The sequence below is a fragment of the Euprymna scolopes genome, chromosome 15 (assembly GCF_053919585.1).
Source record: "Euprymna scolopes isolate OS-2025 chromosome 15, ASM5391958v1, whole genome shotgun sequence".
NCBI lineage: Eukaryota > Metazoa > Mollusca > Cephalopoda > Sepiida > Sepiolidae > Euprymna > Euprymna scolopes.
Window position 1 is genome coordinate 81503466 of NC_136496.1, and position 21089 is coordinate 81524554.

A 21089-nucleotide genomic window follows, 5' to 3' on the forward strand; every position below is an offset into this window, starting at 1 on the left:
TAAAAATAAATTAAAACAAAATTATAAAATTAATTAAAAAACATGAAATTAATTAAAAAAACAACAAAATTTTTTTTAAATAAATAAAGATATGAAATAAATTATAAATATAAAATGAATTAAAAAATAAAATAGATTAAAACATATAAATAAGCTAAAAATATTAAATAAGTTAAAAAGACACGTAATAAATAAAAAAAATAAAATAGATTAAAACATATAAATAAGCTAAAAATATTAAATAAGTTAAAAAGACACGTAATAAATAAAAAAAATAAAATAAATGAAAAAACATATAATAAATTAATAAACACAGAATAAAAAATATAGAATAAATCAAAAAGCATAAAAAAATGAAAAATTAAATGAATGAAAAATATAAAATAATTCAAAAATATAAAAATAATTTAAAAATATTAAATGAATTAAAAACATAAAATAAATTAAAAATATAAAACGGTAAAAATAAAGTAACTTAATACAGAATAAATTGAATAAAAGATTTAAATAACATTACATAAATAAAAATATATAAAAATATATAATAAATTAAAAAAAAGAAATAGATAAAAAACATAAAAAATTAATAAAATTTACAAACTTAAAATAAATTCAAAAATCTAAGATAAATTAAAAAATCTAAAATAAATTCGAAAATATAAACTGAATAAAAAAATATAAAATAATAAAAATACAAAATAAATCCAAATAATATAAAATAAATTAATTCTAAAATAAATCTTTAAATCATAAAAAAATTAAAATATAAAATAAATTTAAAAATACAAAATAATTTTAATGATTTGAAATAATTAAAAAATATAAAAAAGTAAATAATTAAAAATGAATAAAAAATAACCAAAAAATTAATAAAATATAAGATACAAATTAAAATAAATTAAAAACCATAAAATAAATGAATATTATAAACATTTGAAACATAAAATAAATTAGAAACCGTAGAATAAATTAATTAATTAAATAAATTAAAATAACCTTAAATGAATAAAAATAAAAAATATATAAAGTATGTAATATATTTAAAAACATGAAATAAATAATAAAAAACATAAAAACGTGAAATAAATTAAAAAATATAAAATAAATTCATAAAGATAAAATAAAAGAAAAAATATGAAGTAAATTAAATAAAAATGAACTTAATAATCAAAAATAAATTAAAAACAAAATAAATTAGTAAAAACGTAAAATGAATTATAAACATAAAATAAATAAAAAAAAATATAAAAAATATAAAATAAATAAAAAATATAAAATATAATTAAATATCTATCTATCTATATATCTATATCTATCTATCTATCTATCTATCTATATATATATATATATATATATATATATATATATATATATATATATATATATATAGTATTCGTTTCACTGTAATATGCAGCAGATAAATGTTAACATTTTGTATGCATTTTTTAAATAAAAAAATAATGTTCTTTTTCCCAAAAAACATTTTTTGTAGCTCATAATTGTGTTAATCGATGTAGTACAATTGTGGACCAGCGTTACAATTGCCAGTGTAACCCAAGATGCCACCAGTATAACAACTGTTGTCCAGACAAAGTCAGACTATGTGGAGGAGGACCAAGTAGCCAAACCAGGCCCGGGCGACCAGGTAAGGAATCTTTTCTTCTTCTTCTTCTTTTATTTTTCCGTCTCTTATTTTCTCCAAAGATTTGCTTTAAGATGACTAGAGAATACAACGGCCGAAATGAATCCTGAATTTACTTTTAGCAGCCTCATAACTCTCACTTCATCTTCTTTTATCCTTTTAGTCTTCACATTCCGTGAGCGATGCTTCTAACAAAGGGGAAAGGATCGCTGCCCTCTGGATCTTCTGTTGTTTTGAGTGGATGGGATGAAAACTATTCATTATTTTTTGGAATTTTAGAGATGAGGATCTGTATTATTTGAATTATTGTTCTCGTCTTGTTTACAAGGACCCATGTCGAAATGGATATGTGCTAAATATAACAGTCCCCTAGAGGTTTATAATGATAGTCTTTCGGAGGTTGAAGGTTCAATCCCCAGTATAGTGATGGAATGAGAGCAAGCAAGTAGTAGCCCCCTACATCAAAGTGACAATATGCCTTGTTTGGGATGAAAATGTAAAAAAAAAAAGAAGACAAAAAAGAAGCAAACTACACCACTGGATTAAATAAAGGGTTCCGCTTGAAATTCTGTATAAATTCCTGAGCTGGACATAAATTCCTAAGTTTGATGAGATACACCTGAAGAAGGTCGGAGATTACATCGGTCGAAACATCTAAGATGAGATCAGTAGTCCGAATAATCTAAATAATACAAAATATTCGTTATTATTCAACTGTTCATTTATCCGTCTCTGTCACTCTTATCCTTGAGTGGTTTTTATGCCTTGAAAAATACACACTTATTGGCTTCTGCATCTTGACTGCTTTTTTTTTTCCTCTCAGGCTGGATTGGTCCCACTCATGAAGAAAACAAACAATTATTATTATTTTTTTAATTACTTGGACTAATCTCGTTCTGATTGTTATTGCCACCATTTTTCAATTGATGGAAACTGATCTTCTTCGAGTGCATCTTGTTGAACTTGAAAGTCTATAATAGAATTTTAAACTGAATCCTGTATTCAATTCACGGTGGTAGATTGTTCTTGTAACATCACAACTATTTTCTCCCCCTCTTCATCATCATCATAATCATCATCACTGAGATAATAATAATGATAGTAGTAGTAGTAGTAGTAGTAGTAGTAGTAGTAGTTATAGTAGTAGTAGTAGTCAGCTATTTAATGTCAGTTTTACATGCTGGCATGATTTGAGGCGCTTCAAGAAATTTTAAGCGAACCTCTGGCCAGGTTTTTATTTATCCCTCTTTCTCCCAAGTTCATTTTTATCGCTTTCTCATATGTTTTCCTTGACCTACTCTTGTGAACAGGACACGCTACTCTTAACTACTCTACATGTACTGATCCAAGCACTCTCATCCATTCTTTCAATGTGACCATACCATCAAAGTCTTCTCTTCTGTACACATCTCTCTCTATACTGTTCAAATTTAGTCCTCTAGAACTAAACCCATCTTCAAGACTTACATCATAGATCTATCATATCATTATGATATTTCTCTCCATGCAATGCATGTCTTCAACCCTCACTGGTCACTTCAATATATCGTCACAATGCGTACACATTAAAATATATTATTAATTTTTTATTTCGCTATCTAATTCTTACACTAACAAAGAGTGATTCCTATCCAGTAGAAGCAGAATTTATATATTTTGTAACTAAGCTTTAAAAAACTGCTACTGGTATCTTACTTCAAATCCCTTTTATGTCACCTGATGAAACTAACCAATATGGTTAAAAGGTGGCCCTAAAACCAAAACTTGCTAATCATACCTCATAATCTAATGCACTAGGTGTTACGAGCCCAATCTTGTGCTAGACTCTATTAACTTAACGTCTTTACTTACTTTCTACTTAGGCAAGGTGTGATTGCAGAAACCACTTCTTCTGAAAGAGGGCATTTTGGTTAGATACAAAAAAATTAACTGTAAACAGATCTGTAAACATTCTTTGGTAAAAGTGCTTCTTTCGATCAGCAATATCTTCCTCCTCTCCTCAATGTAAGGAAATACTGCTTGCGGGAGCATACTTTCTACTAGCTAGGCTATACCTCATCGCAACGAAAGAGTGTTAAATGTTAAACCTTGTGCCAACTTGCTGCCATCATTACAGAAACATTAAAGTTCACAAATTGTTATTCACACATTGGCTGCTGGTCGTTCTTTTTGCACATGAGGTTATCATGTTCATCCCAAACCAAATTTTGAAGATTAATTTCGTTCAAATTCTATTGTCTAAGATAGTTTGGTTTAATAGTTTGCATGCGGGTTTTCATGGGTCGTCCAAATATTCCTTCGGCCTCTGAGCTCATAGTTTCTGCATTTCCTTATGTTGAATGTGAAGAAAAAAAAAGCCTAGTCGATCAGGGTAACTCTTACACTCTTACTTCAACAGTTAAAACTCATTTTCACTAGATCAATATTAAAATAATAATAAACTTGTTGCCTCATTCAATAAAATAATGCGGCTCACATTCAGAGATAATTTTTCTCTGATTTTCCCCCCTTTCACTTTTTTTTTACCTCTCATACTAAGTCAGCATATTTCAGACATTAAATAACCCCAGTTAATACTTTTTAACCAATGAGAAGTACAGATAATTTGTGGGTTCACCTTCAACTGAACTTGCATATTATGGTGCAACAACTAGTGGTTCTGTTTCTCATAGTTCGTGAGTTTAATTCTCGCTAGTAACATACGATTTCGACATTTCCTTAATTCTCAAACTATAAGCAAACCAAAGATGGACCCCTTTATGACAAGGATATCGTGGCCACTTCCATTGCTCAATCAAGGTTCAGGCCTCTTACTGATAAGATAATTGCCAAACCATCCTCGCAGGTATTTTAACCAGTTATATGAAGTGCACCATCTTATTGACATCACTGTTCACCTCTTCATCTACCCCAAACCTCTTAACTCTGATACATTCCTGAATCTGGCTGTGATGACTCTACAGTGAGTGTGAATCTCATTTAAGATTATGCCTCGTTAATGTATAGAGAATTGTCGGGGGATGCCAAGTAACCTGAACGATAATTATTATGTGATCGTTGTTGAGGTTAAGAAAATAGAATGTTTAGAAAATATGTATTGGGAATGTTAGCATGGAATGTAGAACATAAACAATGGAGATGATTTAGTTATGCATCAGGTGATCTTAATCTTACGTATACTAATGACGTAATGAGATAGTTTAGAAGAGACACGTACAGAGTTCAGTTTTAGTTTAGCGTTGAGAATCAGAGCGGAGAAATTGGACGCATTTGAAAAGCTGGGATAAGCAGGAGCTTAGCAAGATGTAACCGTTGCACACTCCAAAACGCAAACAAAGTTATATCAAATGTATAACCTATTATTGTTGGTTCCTTCGGACAGAAGATGATGTTGGATAATGAAAAGAGAAGGCGACACAACGGAGAGAGGCACATTCTTTGCCTGTGCTCTTCACAGACTGGTGTTAATGAACTGTTTTATTGTATATGTTGTACACCCACACACATATTGCACAAGATATGCGCTTCCCACACACATTAATCATGATAGGCACCTTTGTTGACACACAATAACACCCATGTTTTATTGATCAGTATGCAACATCCGACTGATGAGACGATCACCAAAGTGTTCCTGCATTATAATGTAAAATAGTTAAAATAAAGATTAAAACTTGGTAGAAAAGCCAGGCATATACTGCAGTTTATCTGTACCAAATATATTTGGAATGCAGAGAGGATTATGCATTTTATTAACAATTACATGGGTGATATTTTTTTTTTTTTGCTCATTCTCTAATACCGTTTTGGGGGAACACAGATATAATATAGTAAATATTTCTTGAAAAACATTACCAGATTTGCTGATTCTATGTGCCATTAATCATCTTGAACAAAATGGCAAAGAAAAAGTAATTATGTTTATACAATGTTTGAAGCATCCTTTCCTGTCTTGAGAGAGTTCGAAACCAGCTCCTTTCCTCTTCCTTACAACCTCTTTCTCACAGAAGGGATGTTGCGAGTCTGTCTCTACGTTATCGTTATTTTCTTGGCAAGTGCTCGACTGATCTTCAATCTAAGATCTTCTCCCACAGAACATTCACAACAAACACTCGTCTAGCTAAAAACATTGTCAACAATTTCACCCACTCTCTGTGCCTAAATCTTAACACAAATTCTTGGAATTCCTGGAAGCGCTTTTTTTACTTTCATAAGTTTTTCTTTTTAAAATGTGAGCCCCAGAAACGCCTTTCTTTCTGGCTAACCTCATCATAAGTTGTTCTTTGAAGTTTGAGTTTTTCCAAAATAATATTCAATTTGTTTTCTTTCGCTTATCTTAGCGCCGAAAGCAACACGTGCCGAACTGACAACGCTCTTTACGTCACTGTGGAATGCAGACGTTAATCGGGTTCAACTCAATTTGAATTTACAAAGTCAAACAAGCACCAAAAGTAATGCCGACACAACCTCACAGTCGTAAGTAATTTGCTTTCTCACATTCATCATTTTTTTTTAGTCTGTGTTTCTTTTTCCATTTTTAATTCTATTTTTATACTTTACTAGCAGCCCGCCCGGCATTGCCCGGTCGTAAAATACTCTTAAATATATTTTGATAAATGGAGATTTTGTATTTACTATTATACTAGACTACCCATCACTTGTTGGGTCAGTATGTTATATTAGCTATGGAATTAATGTATGAGCGTGACACTTGTGACGTAAAGAAAATAGTTTTTTTGTGACATAACAGAAACATTTCTATGAAAGTATATTAAATATATTGAAATAACTTAAACGTAATACGGAAATGAACGATGTAAAAAAAAAGTATTGACAATTGTTTATTTAAATAATTTAGACACGAAAAAGAAAATTGGGACGCTGAAACTGTACAGTAAAACAATACGCGACAATAAAACGTAGTGTTTTCCTTTGCGTTGATTATTTATTATAATATATGAAACAGGTCGGTGATTGTACATATCATTTGTAATCATGTTTTGCGTTTTCTTCCCATATCTTGAATTTTTTTTTATTCAATAAATTTAAGCTATTCGCTTTTCTAAGGACGTCCGTTTGTTCGAACGAAACCGGTTCAGCGATTTGTGTTTATTTGTTTATGCTGTTATGGGTTTATGTTAATGTACGCATGCGCAACCGGAAGTCGTAAACCGGATGTTGGGTTACAGCACTCGCTACAAGGTCATGTAAGTTTTATTATTATGTAGATTATATTGCACCCAATATAATAGTAATGATTTAAAAAAAAAAAAAAAAAAATTGCTCGTGTGCCACCACCGAGAATCGAAACAAAGACGTTTAGCTTACGATTTACCTTTTCCTTTGACGTTAATGTTGATTATTATTAACTATGAAGACATTTTTGTGGCAAAGCTAAAAATTACAACATGAAGTTATAGCCATTACGTTACGCATGCATATTCATAATGCCGTCGTTCGATCTTCACCTGCCAAAATCCATTTTTTTAATTTTTACACTTTTGCACCGTTTTTCCCTAGTTAAAACCCAAATATAAAGTTTTACATGGGTTCGAATGCCCTATATATTAAGTTTCATGTATGTAGACCAAAAAATGACAGAGGAGTTTGGAAGGCAAATCTTTTTAAACAAATATATATATACGCATGCATAAATATATATCGAAAGACGTTTTTGTTTACTGTAACATTTTACGCAAATATTACGCCCGTATAATTCATGTAGAATATCTGCATGAATATAATTACTCATAATAGTTAACTAAAGATAATCATCCCATGAGAAAATCGAAAAAACTAATGGGAATTAATTAAAATGAATGTTTAAAAGAATATGCAAATTAACTAGATCTTTTGCAGATGAATGCAATTCCACGACTCATATATAACAAAGTTGTATTTTCTTTTTAAATGAATAGACAAAAGGGTTTTTAATATGAATATCAATATACAAAAAAACAAAAAAACACAAAAAACCCCAAACAAACAGGAGAATAGACTAGATACAAGCGATCTGCAGTACCATGTATAGTCCAATTCGGAAATCTTTACAGAGTTTCGAACGAAATCCGTTATTTAATCCACTGGGGTAACTTGTTTTCATTCCGTCAGCCATGATCAGTAATTGATAATTGTATTGTTCCATATTGCTCGCACTGAAAATTAGACCTACAACCTCCAGCAACGGTGTAACGGATATAAGTACTAAGTGTTAATCAGTTCTAAGTGACAGTCTTCTAGAGGTTGAAGGTTCAATCCTCAGTACGGGCGATGCTAAGAATACAATTACGAGTTTTGCCTAGTCTTCGCTGGTTGAACGGGAGGAAGCTCACTCGTGGATTAAATAAAGTGTTCTGGTCAAAATTACGTACAAATTTTCCAGTTCAACGTAAAAGATTCCTAAGTTTAATGAGACACACGTGAAGAAGGTCGGCGGTTACATCTACCGAAACTTGGAAAAATAACGTTCAAGATGAGAAGAGTAGACACAATAATCCAAATGCATGCTATATATTTTTTTACTGCATTTTCGATAAAGATTTAAAAAATTAAACGCATATGATAATACTAAAGCGTTATATGTTCGTCTAATTTTCTTATCATGTTGTTCAAGTTGGGGATGGGGCATCCTACTGGATGTCAGACATTCTAACCGAGAGATCTTTTTCATACTTTTATTTTCCCCAAACGGGACACATTTCTACTGAAATGTAAGGGGATACTGTGATATGTGCCATTTTTTTCTTTTATCATTTTGTTTAAGCTGGGAATGGGGTATCCTACCTGATGTCAGACATTCATTCACCGTCTCGTACATTCCAACCGAGAGATCTCTTAAAGATTCTAGCCGTCTCTTTAAGTGAAATTTTGTGTATCTTTCTTGCACTTGGTTCACCGGATATATTCGCTAGGTAGTTTTTAAAATTCTTTTTCATGGGTCCGATTACTCCTATAATTCTTAGAATAATAGAGATCTTCATAAGATTCCAATTTCTTTTTATCTTGTACATAAAACATTGGTATTTTGTTTTCTTTTAGCATTTATAAAACGGCATCTTAAAAATTACGGAACTCTCACTAAAAAAAAACATCTGGAATTTCAACACTGGACCACGCCCTCAAATTATGTTTTCCATAATATGTAACGTTGTTCGAGAACCAACACGTTGTGATCTCAGTCGCAAAGTAGACAAAGAATGGAAAAGAACTTCAACTCGCTTTTTTTTGTTGTACAACAACATTTATTTCCTCATTTTATCGTTACCGCTGTGACGTCCTGCACTTGATCGTGCTCTCGAATGTTATCCACGCCTCCAACGTAATCTCAAACGTTATTTCCGTCTCTAAAGTGATATCCTTTTTAAAGTTTTTATTTTTCCTTACTGGTGACATAATTTCCCATACATTTCCGTCCACGCATCCGCGTTATGTTAAACTATGGTACGGCATGATTTATTCTTGCTTTTAATTAAAATAAGCTTTCGGCTGAAGTTTAGTTTAACATATTTGTTCTTATATTGTTTAATCGCTCACTTTAAGCAAACTGTACTTATCGCGTTTTGCATTCGAACTCTTCATTAATCCTCGGCCTAACGTTTACAGGGAACATGAACTGGAATAGATACATTGAGAGCATTGCCAAGGCTGCTGCAAAAAAGCTGGGCTCTCTCTACCGTGCTAGAAAATTACTTACGCCTGAAAGTATCCTGTACCTCTATAAGGCCAACATTCGCCCATGTATGGAATGCTGTTGTCACATTTGAGCTGGTGCATCTGCTGCTTGTCTCTCACTCCTGGACAGGGTTCCAAAGAAAGTCACCAACCTGATAGGTCCTGAACTGTCATCTAGGTTTCAGCCTTTGTCCCATCGACGAAATATTGCATCCTTTTGTCTGTTCTACAAGTATTTTAATGGTGAATGCTTTGACGAACTACAATCACTTGTACCTCCTCGACGTAACTACCCCCGCCAAACCCAAGCAACTAAGTCCCATCCCTTTACAGTAGAGATCCCTAGGTGTAACAAAGCCTTTTATTCCAATAGTTTCTTCCCCAGAACTGCAAGACTTTGGAACTCCCTTCCGGGATTCTGCTTTCCCAACTGTACTGATATGCAGAAGTTCAAGTGTAATGTGAACAAACATCTTGCTACTCATCTCCCTTCATAATATCCCTGCAACTCATGTTCCTGATAATAGTCCCCTACTTCAAAGTGGCACTGTGCCTTGTTTGAAGTGAAAATTGATTAAAAAAATGTTTTAAAAAGGATTTCTACAAGTTTCAATAATTAAAGAAAGCAAATTCGATTTATTTAAAAGACAATGCTGACAATGACAATTATTTTAGTGGAAGATGATTCGTTTTTAAACATTATTGATCCTGACAAATATTTATTCATTCAAAAAGAATGACTTGATTAATAGTAAATTACACGCATTGATGTATAATGCACCATGGAATTTCCGCGACGTGTCGCTCTTATTAACTATTCTAGCCTCTCCATTCTCGTCTTACCTCTCTCGTAGTTTTAAATCAGCTAAAATCACGTAGTTTTACATTTTCAGGTTATTTAACACCCTGTCGTCGCGTATTCTCAGCAAGCCGACTTACAAAACATTCATGGTTCTGCTTAACAACTATGAACACAATGTTGGCAGAGTCGAAGACCGATCGCAGGCTGAGAAGAATGAAGAAAATGCTTTCCTGAATGCTATTACAGCAACGCCAGTGATGAAAAAGACGCGCGATTTCTGGAAAAGAAAAGGTAATCCATGGACATTTTTTCTTCTTACAAATACTTCTTAACTCATAAACACTTCTTAACTCATAAACACTTCTTAATTCAGAAACACTTCTAAAATCATAGATATTTCTTCTTAATTCACAAAAAACAAACACTCGACTAGTTAAAACCACTATAAACGATTTCCTCCATTCTCTATCTGTGCCTAAATGTAAACGAGGATTTCATGAAAAAAGCTTATTTTCCAGAACTTACCGCCTGTGGAACACTGTTCTGCTGGTCTGCTGCCAAGGTAAATACAACATGGTAACCTTTAAATCCAATGTAAGGAAGTTCTTGTTGAGCCGCCCCCATAAATTCTACCCAATTTACACCATTAACGATTACTACACTATCATCATACTTTCATTAAACCTTATCCTCGAGTAGCTTTCGGGCCTTTCATAAGTGGTGATTCCCAAGTAAAAAACAAAAAACAAAACGCTTCTTCTTTACTCAGAAACACGTCTTAACTCGTAAATACTTAATTCAGAAACAGTTCTTAACTCGTAAACACTTAATTCACAAGCAGTTCTTAATTCGTAAACACATAATTCAAAGACAGTTCTTAACTCGTAAACACTTAATTCACAAACAGTTCTTAACTCGTAAACACTCAGTTCACAAACAGTTCTTAACTCGTAAACACTTAATTCACAAACAGTTCTTAACTCGTAAACACTTAATTCACAAATAGTTCTTAACTTGTAAACATTTAATTCACAAACAGTTCTTAACTCGTAAACACTAAATTCGCAAACAGTTCTTAACTCGTAAACACTTAATTCACAAACAGTTCTTAACTTGTAAACATTTAATTCACAAACAGTTCTTAACTCGTAAACACTAAATTCACAAACGGTTCTTAACTTGTAAACACTTAATTAACAAACAGTTCTTAACTCGTAAACACTTAATTCACAATCAGTTCTTAACTCGTATACACTCAGTTCACAAACAGTTCCTAACTTGTAAACAATTAATTCACAGACAGTTTTTAACTTGTAAACACTTAATTCACAAACAGTTTTTAACTTGTAAAAACTTAATTTACAAACAGTTCCTAACTCGTAACACTTTATTCACAAACAGTTCTTAACTCGTAAACACTCAGTTCACAAACAGTTCTTAACTTGTAAACACTTAATTCACAATCAGTTCTTAACTCGTAAACACTCAGTTCACAGACAGTTCTTAACTTGTAAACACTTAATTCACAAACAGTTTTTAACTTGTAAACACTTAATTTACAAACAGTTCTTAACTGGTAAACACTTAATTTACAAACAGTTCTTATTTTGTAAACACTTAATTCATACACAGTTCTGAACTTGTAAACACTTAATTCACAAACAGTTTTTAATTTGTAAACACTTAATTTACAAACAGTTCCTAACTCGTAAACACTCAGTTCACAAACAGTTCTTAACTCGTAAACACTTAATTCACACACAGTTCTTAACTTGTAAACACTTAATTCACAAACAGTTCTTAACTTGTAAATACTTAATTCGTCCCTGTGTTGATTTTGAGAATAGTGACAAAAGAATTGTCGTTGTGTATATATTATATAAATTATATATACATTCAACAACGCAACACTTACAGTGGGTAGAGGCAGACGTCTTTAGATAGAATGACTGCGAAAACTATACAAGATCCAGTGCTAAGTAGGATAACATAGAATAAGAAAAAAAAACATATGCGGAAAAATGTTCTAGGAAGAAAAGATGCTACAAAGAAATAATACAAAAAATTAACAATAAAAAAATGAAGTGATTTGTAATGAGGATCTGATTATTCACCTTCCACTAAAAAAACAAAGAAAATTAGTGATAAATATTATACATGATACCGTGGAATAACGGCCACACATAAAACGATAACACTTGAAACATGGATGTCAGAGAATTAAAAAAAAAAGGACGGAAGAAAAGCAAAGCATTTTACACAGGCTACGTTTTCATTCGTGGCCAAAAGATACAGAGTTTTGTGCATACGAGTCATACATGAATGGCTAGAATACAACTTTTTTTTATTAATAATAATAGTATAGATGTTCATTCGTTTGAATGACAATGCCCATCTGATCATCTTGGAGTGATGATGGATAACACATGCTAAATTGTGAAGTAAGGGTTGCACAATCTCTAACCCCTCTTCTCCTGAGTCGGCACTGCTTAATTCCAGTACAAAGAGAAGTCCAGGATGACTTGAAACAATGCCGACATAAGCAGAACGCACATACAGCATCTGGTATTCCCAAATGGCCACCTATTTTGGTAATGACCAAACCCAATGATTGGTAGCAATAAATTACTTTACCTTATAATTACCCTCGATTATGGATTTGGTGATCTAACAGAGACCGGTATGCCAACATAACCATGCCGATCATTAATAATAGCAAAGAGCTAGAAGCAGACACAAATGAAAGGCAGAAATAGAGACAAAAATAAAGGCCAGGTCTGAATAAAAACATTACCAAAGGCACAACCCTGGTAACTTAGTAACTATCCATGCACTACTTGTGGAGAAACTTTCCACACTGAACGTGGAATGCTACACCACCGTAGGACAAAGCAGTAAAACCTTGACTAATCGTCTTTAGTTATGAAGGACTGCGTGATGATGATGATGATGATGATAATGATGATCAGGATGGCCTGAACTAATTCATGTACCAGTAAAAAAAAGTTCTACAATAAAACGGATTCCAAGGATGGAATACTGCTGCCATATCTGGGCAGGAGCTGCTAAAACCAGCCTATCCTGCCTTGACAGAGTACAAAATAGACTTCGTGGCTTAGTGGGGCATGCCCTTTTCTCTACCCTGCAACGTCTCTCCCACAGAAGAGACGTTGCGAGCATATCCTTGTTTTATCGTTATTTCCATCGCAGGTGCTCGTCTGAACTCCAATCTCTGGTCCCCCCTCGCCAATCTTTCACGAAAAACACCCGTCTAGCTGAATCCACTGTGAAAAATTTCCTCACTCTTTATCTGTGCCTAAATCAAAACGTAGATTCCATGAACAAAGCTTCTTTCTTAGAACTGCACGCCTGTGGAACTCTGTTCCGTCTGCATACTTCCCACCTGACTACAACTTGGATGTCTTCAAGTCCAACGTTAACAAATTCCTAATGAACCGCCCTCTTAAGTAAACACTTCATGAAATCTCCACACTAACGTACTGTACTTGCAACAAACCTTATCCCTGAGTGGCTTCCGGGCCTTGATAAGTGGTAACCACCGTGTAAAAAAAAAAAAGAAAAGTGTATATTTTCCAGAAACGGCATTTCAAAAAACCTGGTATCTAACAATACACCAGTTTTGTATTGAAGATCTTAGTTTATAGTTGGGAGAAAAGAGTCTCGAGTCCAAAAGCTCCTGCACTATCAAACAAGCTCCAACTCCTGTCCCATTCCTGCAATGTTGCCTCCCTGTGACTCTGTGACAAAGCGCATATGGCAGCTATATGTACGAAATGACGTCACAGTAAGGAAAAAGAAAAAGACTATAAAAAGGAGAGAGAGAGAAAGGACGTTAGAGAAGACGATCACGTTAAAGATATAAGTGACATCACGGTCGTAATGAGAAGTCACACGATGGTGTGAGAATGAGGAAACAAATGTCATTGTTACAAAAAAGTCGAGTTATTACTTGTCCTATGTTCTTTGCAATGAAGACTGCATACAACGTGTGGGCCCTGTGTGTAAACGTGTGTACAACGTTGCACTTCTTTTACAAATATTTTAATTGAATGTGTTGTAATAAACTCATTGTACTTGTACCCTCTCGACTTACATACTCCCCGACAATCCCGTTTAGCAACAAAATCTTACACATTCACTGTAGAGGTCCCTAAATGCTGGAAAGTCTTCTATTCAGATAGCTTCTTCCTTCGAACTGCTAGGCTTTGGAATTCCCTCCGTGCTGCAATGAGTGTACTGACATGTAGGAGTTAAAATGTAATGCAAACAGACATCTCACTCATCTATTTACATAGTCCCCTGTAAACATGATCCCAAATAGTAACCCCTTGCGTTCAAATGGCAATATGCCTTGCTTTAGGTGAACAAGAGTAAAGAAAAACTTAGGCTGTAAACAGTATAGGGCTTCATCACATCACACTCAAGCGAATGGAATAGTGAAAAAAATGGCACAGACCGTAAATATGGGACTAAAAACATGTTCATGAAAAAGAAAAAAAAAGAAGAAAAATAGAAGTTTTTTTTTCTTTTTACCAAAGCTGCTTTTAAGCTATCGCACAACAGAAAAACTAGAAAGCTGATGAAAAGCCAAATTAGAGCTCTGCTAACAATGCCCTATTCCACAGGTACAAAAGATGTGGTAACAAAAAGAACAGAGAAAAGAGCAGACTTTATCATGCAAAAAAAAAAAAAAAAAAAAATCCATAGTCAAAATATAAACAGAAAGGAGAGGGTACTATATTGGCTTAGTCAAGTCAAATAAGACCTTGGAGCGAATATAAAGAGCAAAATGAATACTGAATTATAAGAACAAACTCTATAAAATGGAACGTCAGAAGACGAAATCATGCATGGACTAGAATGGGTCTGAAAATTCGAATGTAGATCAAAGAATTCAAAAATACGATTACGGTTTGAGCCTAGATGAAGATAGATCCCAATCTTCCAAAGGAAGAATTACCAGAGAGGGAGGAGAAGAAAGTAATCCTGAAAATGAAATCATCTGAAGAAATGCACGATTTACCAAAGTCATGAAACTTTTACTAGTCGTCTTCTGAGGTGACTAGTTCATACCAAAATCAGACCAACGAAGTATCGGGAATTCTGTGATGATAGATAATGATGGATGAGTCTCTTAACCCTCCCCCCTGGGTCATGGGTTATTTCATGCAGCATGTCTTGGGCAAGAATAGCCTGACAGCATCCATCCTTGTTCAGGCTTTATGCAGCACCTATTATTACCAAATTTGTCACTCCTTTTAGTACTAACAAGACTCAACTTTGCTTAACTTTGGTGATCTAACGGGAACCAATAAGTCAAAGTAATTATGCCATAATGGAGGGTAATTATAAGGTGAGGGGATGACAATGATTAAGTGTTTAATAACATACACTGAAAACCTGGCTGTGCCAAGTTCGAATCCAGTTCGTTCCACAAAAACAAAAAAAAAACCCACTTAATCAAACCTACATTTGGCATTGTGTCTAACTTCCTAAAAGGAAAGTAAATAAAACAGCAGAGAATAATTTTACATTTCTCAGCAATTTACAGGTGTTGGACAGAACAATTGAAATCACTTGTGAATTTTGCATTAATTTCAAAACGCCTATAAAATAAAAAAAATATAAAAATGTTGGTTTCATTTTTTTTTTATTCATGATTATTGGTATCCTGAATTCATTGGTTCAACTTTTTATTTTATTTCAGATAGTATATATCAGTAAGAAAATTAAACTAACATATCTATCGGATTTCCAAAGAGCGCAGGTTGTTGATACCCATATGACACGTGCTACTGTAACGAAAGTGGCTGTGATGATCGTATCGAGAGGAACTGTCTTAAAGATGATAAAAGCATATGAAAAAGATGGGGAAATATCGTTTAAACAAAATCCTGACAGAAAGCCTATAAATAGATCGTAGAACCTTTTAAAGGACTGTGAAGAAAGAGCACAAAACCCCGGCACACAAAATTACAATGCACACAAAATTACAATGCACACAAAATTACAATGCACACAAAATTACAATGCACACAAAATTACAATGCACACAAAATTACAATGCACACAAAATTACAACAGAGCTTGATAATCATCTGGATGATGAGAGCATCACGAGGAGGGTTGCCATCATGGGAGGGTTGCCATCAGAAAACCATTGTTTTTGATTATTTTCCATTATTTTGTCTAATATCCGTATATATGAACACTGTATATTTTTGTATTTTTTTTTTAGGTCTGGTAGGACCTTCTATGACAGATTTTAAGAACAAGCTACGTGAGATGTGGTTTGATACTTACAGTCGATCAAGAGGCGTGAAAGACTCTAGCGGCTTCGAACATGTCTTTGTTGGTGAGATCAAGAACGGTGCTGTTACTGGACTTCATAATTGGCTCCAGTTTTACAACGAAGAGAAACATAACCGCCTTAACTATATGGGATGGATCTACAAAAGAAAGGTATCTGAACGCCTTTTCTTTTGGTTTTTAATCGCTCTAATATAATTCACTTCTTTTTTTTATTACTAATGAGTCACCTATTACCGAGGCCCAAGAGCCACACGAGGATAAAAGTTAATGAGATTTCAGTTGGCGATGAACAACACCGTGAGAGGATTGGAAACGGTAGGCTGGTCAAAATTTAATTCTATAAGTAAGTGAGTGGCTCGGCCAAAAATTTGTCAACATTGGACTTGAAAACGATCATGTTTTAGTTAGCTAAAAAGCAGCCTTCTGGTATTGTATTCCTCGCACAGAAATCTTTCTACTTTAATAGTTTCTTCCCTTAAACTACAAAACTTTGGAATTCCATCCCTGTTTCCTGCTCCCCTGACTGTACTAAGATTCAGCAATTTAAAGGTAATGCGAATAAATATCTCGCTTCTCAACTACCTACATAATGTCCATGTAGGCACGGTTCCAAATCATGGTCCATTACGTCCAAGTAGCAATATGTTTTGTTTGTGGGAGAATAAAATTTAAAGAATTTTCTTGGATAGAAACTTAATTTTTTACAAGTTTTGTTTAGTTTTAAGCACACAAACGAAGAAAGAATTTACAATGGTTGTAGAGAGACGAGTTTTTTTTCTGTACCTGTTTTACAGGGAAAACCTGAAATATGGAAGATGTCTCTTTTACTTTTTACTAGTTTGTGGTTAGTGTGCAAGAATTGTAGAACAATGTAGACGGCTGAGAACTCCAATGTGGAGAAAGTATGCTTGAATGAAAAAGGACAAAAATAATTAAAAGAGAGAAAGAGAAAGAGAGAGAAGGGGGGGGGGGAGAAGGAGACAGAGGTAAGCGGAATAAAAGGAAGGGAGAGAGGGGAGAATAGAAAGTCTATTATGATATCATAAAAGAGTTTTGGAAATGTTTGTATATGTTTGTCTGAAAGCAGCTACAGTTGCAGTAGCCGTAATTTGGTGTTTCTAAATATTTATGAAAACAATTTGAAATCTTCAAATATTTAATGATAATAATAATAATAATAATAATATATATATATATATATATATATATATATATATATATATATATATATATATATATAATATTTTGATTGCAGAAATTCCCCTCTGGGCCAAAGTACTGTAGGTTTACAACAACAGATAGCACATACAAATGTATTATTTCTAGACTATTAGCTACTATCTTATGTAACTTTAGAACGACATTTTAGGGACATTTAGACGTTATAATAAAATCCTACATCTCATTCAAGGAGTAACACCATCACAATCGCAGCATTTTTAGAGGAAGTAGTTCCTACCCCCCCCCCAAATATTAAGTCCTTTTACCGCCCCCAGTCAAGACCGGGAGGAAATATACACATTCTACAGATATTGTGCTTAAATACTTCGTAACTAGATCATGAACTCATAGATATATCATAATCTTTCCCTTTCCCGATTCCAAAATAATAAATTCTCCCTTCTAAAATTCCGCCCATTTTGATTGGCTGAGACCTGACAATTCGATTATTCGAGAATCTACCTCTTAATGCATAAACAAACTCTCCAGAAATTTTCAAATATGGCGGCACTCTCTACAAGAGGCAATCGTTTTAAAAAATAACCAAAATACAAGCATAATAACCGCTAATAACAAAAAAATTAAATACTAATAACCTTACACTTACCTATGCACACATAAACAACACGCCACTATCCCCTCCCAGAAAACAAATCCTGAACAAATATGTACGGGTACAATTGTTTATTTTTCGATTTCAGAGCGGCTTAGCGAAACTTACACGATTCTATGTTTTGTTTTGTTTTACTTTGTTTTATAACAGGGCGTTTTTTTTTTAAAAAAAATCTTTTTATTCTTTTTTACATTTACTTCTAATGTGGGCGATTTAAATTACGATTAGCTAGATTTCAATCATGTTACTTATCATGTCCCCATAGGTTTAGGGCTATGGGAGAGACATAGAGCGAGCGAGCGAGAGAGAGAAAGAGAGAGAGAGATAAAGAAAGAAAGAGAGAGAGAGAGAAAGAGAGAGAGAGAGAGAAAGAGAGAAAAGGGGGGAGGAAATAAATAATAGTTGGTGCAGATATTGTTCTACCGGGAAATGTTTTTTTTTTACTTCAACATAAAAAAATGTAAAAGGAAAGCGAGATACAGAGATAGAGAGTGATCGAGAGATAGACAGCGAGCGAGCGAGCGAGAGAGAGAAAGAGAGAGAGAGAAAGAGAAAGAGAAAGAGAGAGAGAGAGAGAGAGAGAGAGAGAGGGGGGGGGGAAATAAAAACTACTGTCGATATTGTCCGCAGTGTAATGTTCTTTTTATGCCGAAGAAAAACTACAAACATTTCACGGCATCAAAATTATCTATAACAGTTTTTATTTCCCCTCATTCTCTGTCTCCCCCTGTCTATCCCTCTCTCTTTCTCTCTTAGTATATATTCTTCCCAGCTCTCTCTCTCTCTCTCTGTATATATTCTTCCCAACTCTCTCTCTTTCTCTCTCCCCGTCTCTCTCTCGCTCGCTTTTTAGCTTTCTTTTTCTTCCAAAATACAAAAAAAAGGAAACATTCTACGGCGTCAACGTTATGTACACCAGTGTTTATTTCCTCTATTTACTCGCTTGCTTTTTACATTTCTTTTTGTGCCGAAATAAAAAAAGCAAACATTTTACGGCGTCAACATTATCTACAAGAGTTTTTATCTCCTCTCTCTTTCTTTCTCTTTCCCTCCCTCCTTCTATATATATAATTCAAACTCTCCTTCTCTCTCTCACTCTCTAGCTCGCTCTTTTCTCACTCCGATTATTATTTCTCATGCGTGTTTCTGTGTCCGTGTGTTCGTTTTACCATGTAGCTCGCTATGAGAAATTGCAGTCACAAAAGCAAAACAATGTAAAGGTCACTTTATATATTAAAAAAATAGTTCTCTCTCTCTCCCTCTCTCTCTCTCTCTGTCTCTATCTCTGTCTGTCTGTCTGTCTGTCTGTTTGTCTCTCTCTCTTTCTCTCTCTCTCTCTCTCTCTCTCTCTCTCTCTATATATATATATATATATATAAACTGGAGTTGCACTCGATTCTCTTTCCAACATTACAACCACTGATCATCATTTTGGTCTTGGTAACATTCACTCCCAGTCCTTTATTTTCCATAGTATTCGTGCCAGTCTTTAGCTTAATAAGTAGAATTTCGATTATTTCACACGCAAGTACTTACTCTATCCTTTCCTTACTCCTGTAATTACCACCACTACCATTCCATAATGATGACACTGATGTCTTTGAAGAAGATTGTGTTTAAGTATTGGGATGATTGTTGTGCTACTAAACTTCTCTTTTTAATTGTATAATGATACTAAACAAATATTACTAATAAAGATGATAATAATAAACTATGTTTTCCCTTTCCTTTTCAGCGTGGCATTATTGGGCTCAAGTTTAAATGGCTGAATAAGATCAAGTCGATCAGTACAATCCAATTTGGCCCAAGTCCTGAGCTCGACATTGCAATTCTCAGCACCTGCTTCCTAATTAACCCAGCCAATGGTAACTGCCAATTCAACATTGACTCCGATAAGTTCACCGTCAAAGTCTACAAGGATACCAGGTCACCCAGTAAAATTGGAAGCGCTTTTCTCCAATAAAGAATTCAGATTCCGCCCGCCTTTTGAATTTTACTCCATTAAAAAATAATCCCTTCCCTAAAAACATACACAAAAATAAAAAGAAAGAAACAAGCAAAGCATTTGGAACTTTTTCAAATATTCTCCAGTAGTCTTTTTTAAATTTACCAACATTTTCAGTATTCATCCTGCTTCTGCAGTGTTTTCTAGTCTAGTTTTGTCTTAATTTACTTGCTTCCTCATGACGGCGATGTCATACACAGAGTCGGTTTTTAAATCCAGCTCCCCCAAAAGAGCATTCTGAAATGGGACAAAAATAAAAAAATGCCTTAGTCTAGAATTTTTTTTAACAAACCAAGGACAGAATAGATCAAGCGTAGAATCAGAAGAGATACTATACTTTGATCTTCGCCAAAATTATAATAGATTAAGAGCTAAAACCTCTGTGATGTCACCGAGCATTTAAACTCACTTGATTACAGTATTTGATGCTAATGTTTTAATAAACGTCAAAGTCACTCGACCTTTTGCACCGTATGCACCGATTTTTTAAATTGAAATGCACCACACAAAGTTTAGTTCCTTAAAGTATAGTAAGATGAACATAATTTGTAGGTATGCATACATTTATGGTATATATATATATATATATATATATATATATATATATATATATATATATATATATATATATATATATATATATATTAGAAAAAAGTTAAATTCCTGCTACATATTTTTCTAAAAATAAGTTCCATTACTTTTCTTTGCACCAGTAGACATGTTTCTATTTTATTTACTGGGGTTCAGTGGAAAATTTGCAATTATGTAATGTACCATTGTTGGCACATGCATCATAGGTTGG

General features: G+C 33.6%; 1 protein-coding gene across 1 annotated transcript in view; it reads left to right on the forward strand.

Moving 5' to 3' along the window:
- The window catches only part of LOC145293944 (uridylate-specific endoribonuclease-like), a 54815-nt gene extending 34452 nt beyond the window's left edge, over positions 1-20363 (forward strand). Inside the window, exons 2-6 of the mRNA XM_080140805.1 lie at positions 1493-1645; positions 5983-6118; positions 10207-10406; positions 16375-16598; positions 20018-20363. Of these exons, the coding sequence (XP_079996931.1) occupies positions 1493-1645; positions 5983-6118; positions 10207-10406; positions 16375-16598; positions 20018-20245 (941 nt within the window). The 3' untranslated portion in view covers positions 20246-20363. The remainder of the gene's footprint in view (positions 1-1492; positions 1646-5982; positions 6119-10206; positions 10407-16374; positions 16599-20017) is intronic.
- Positions 20364-21089: the final 726 nt, after the last annotated feature.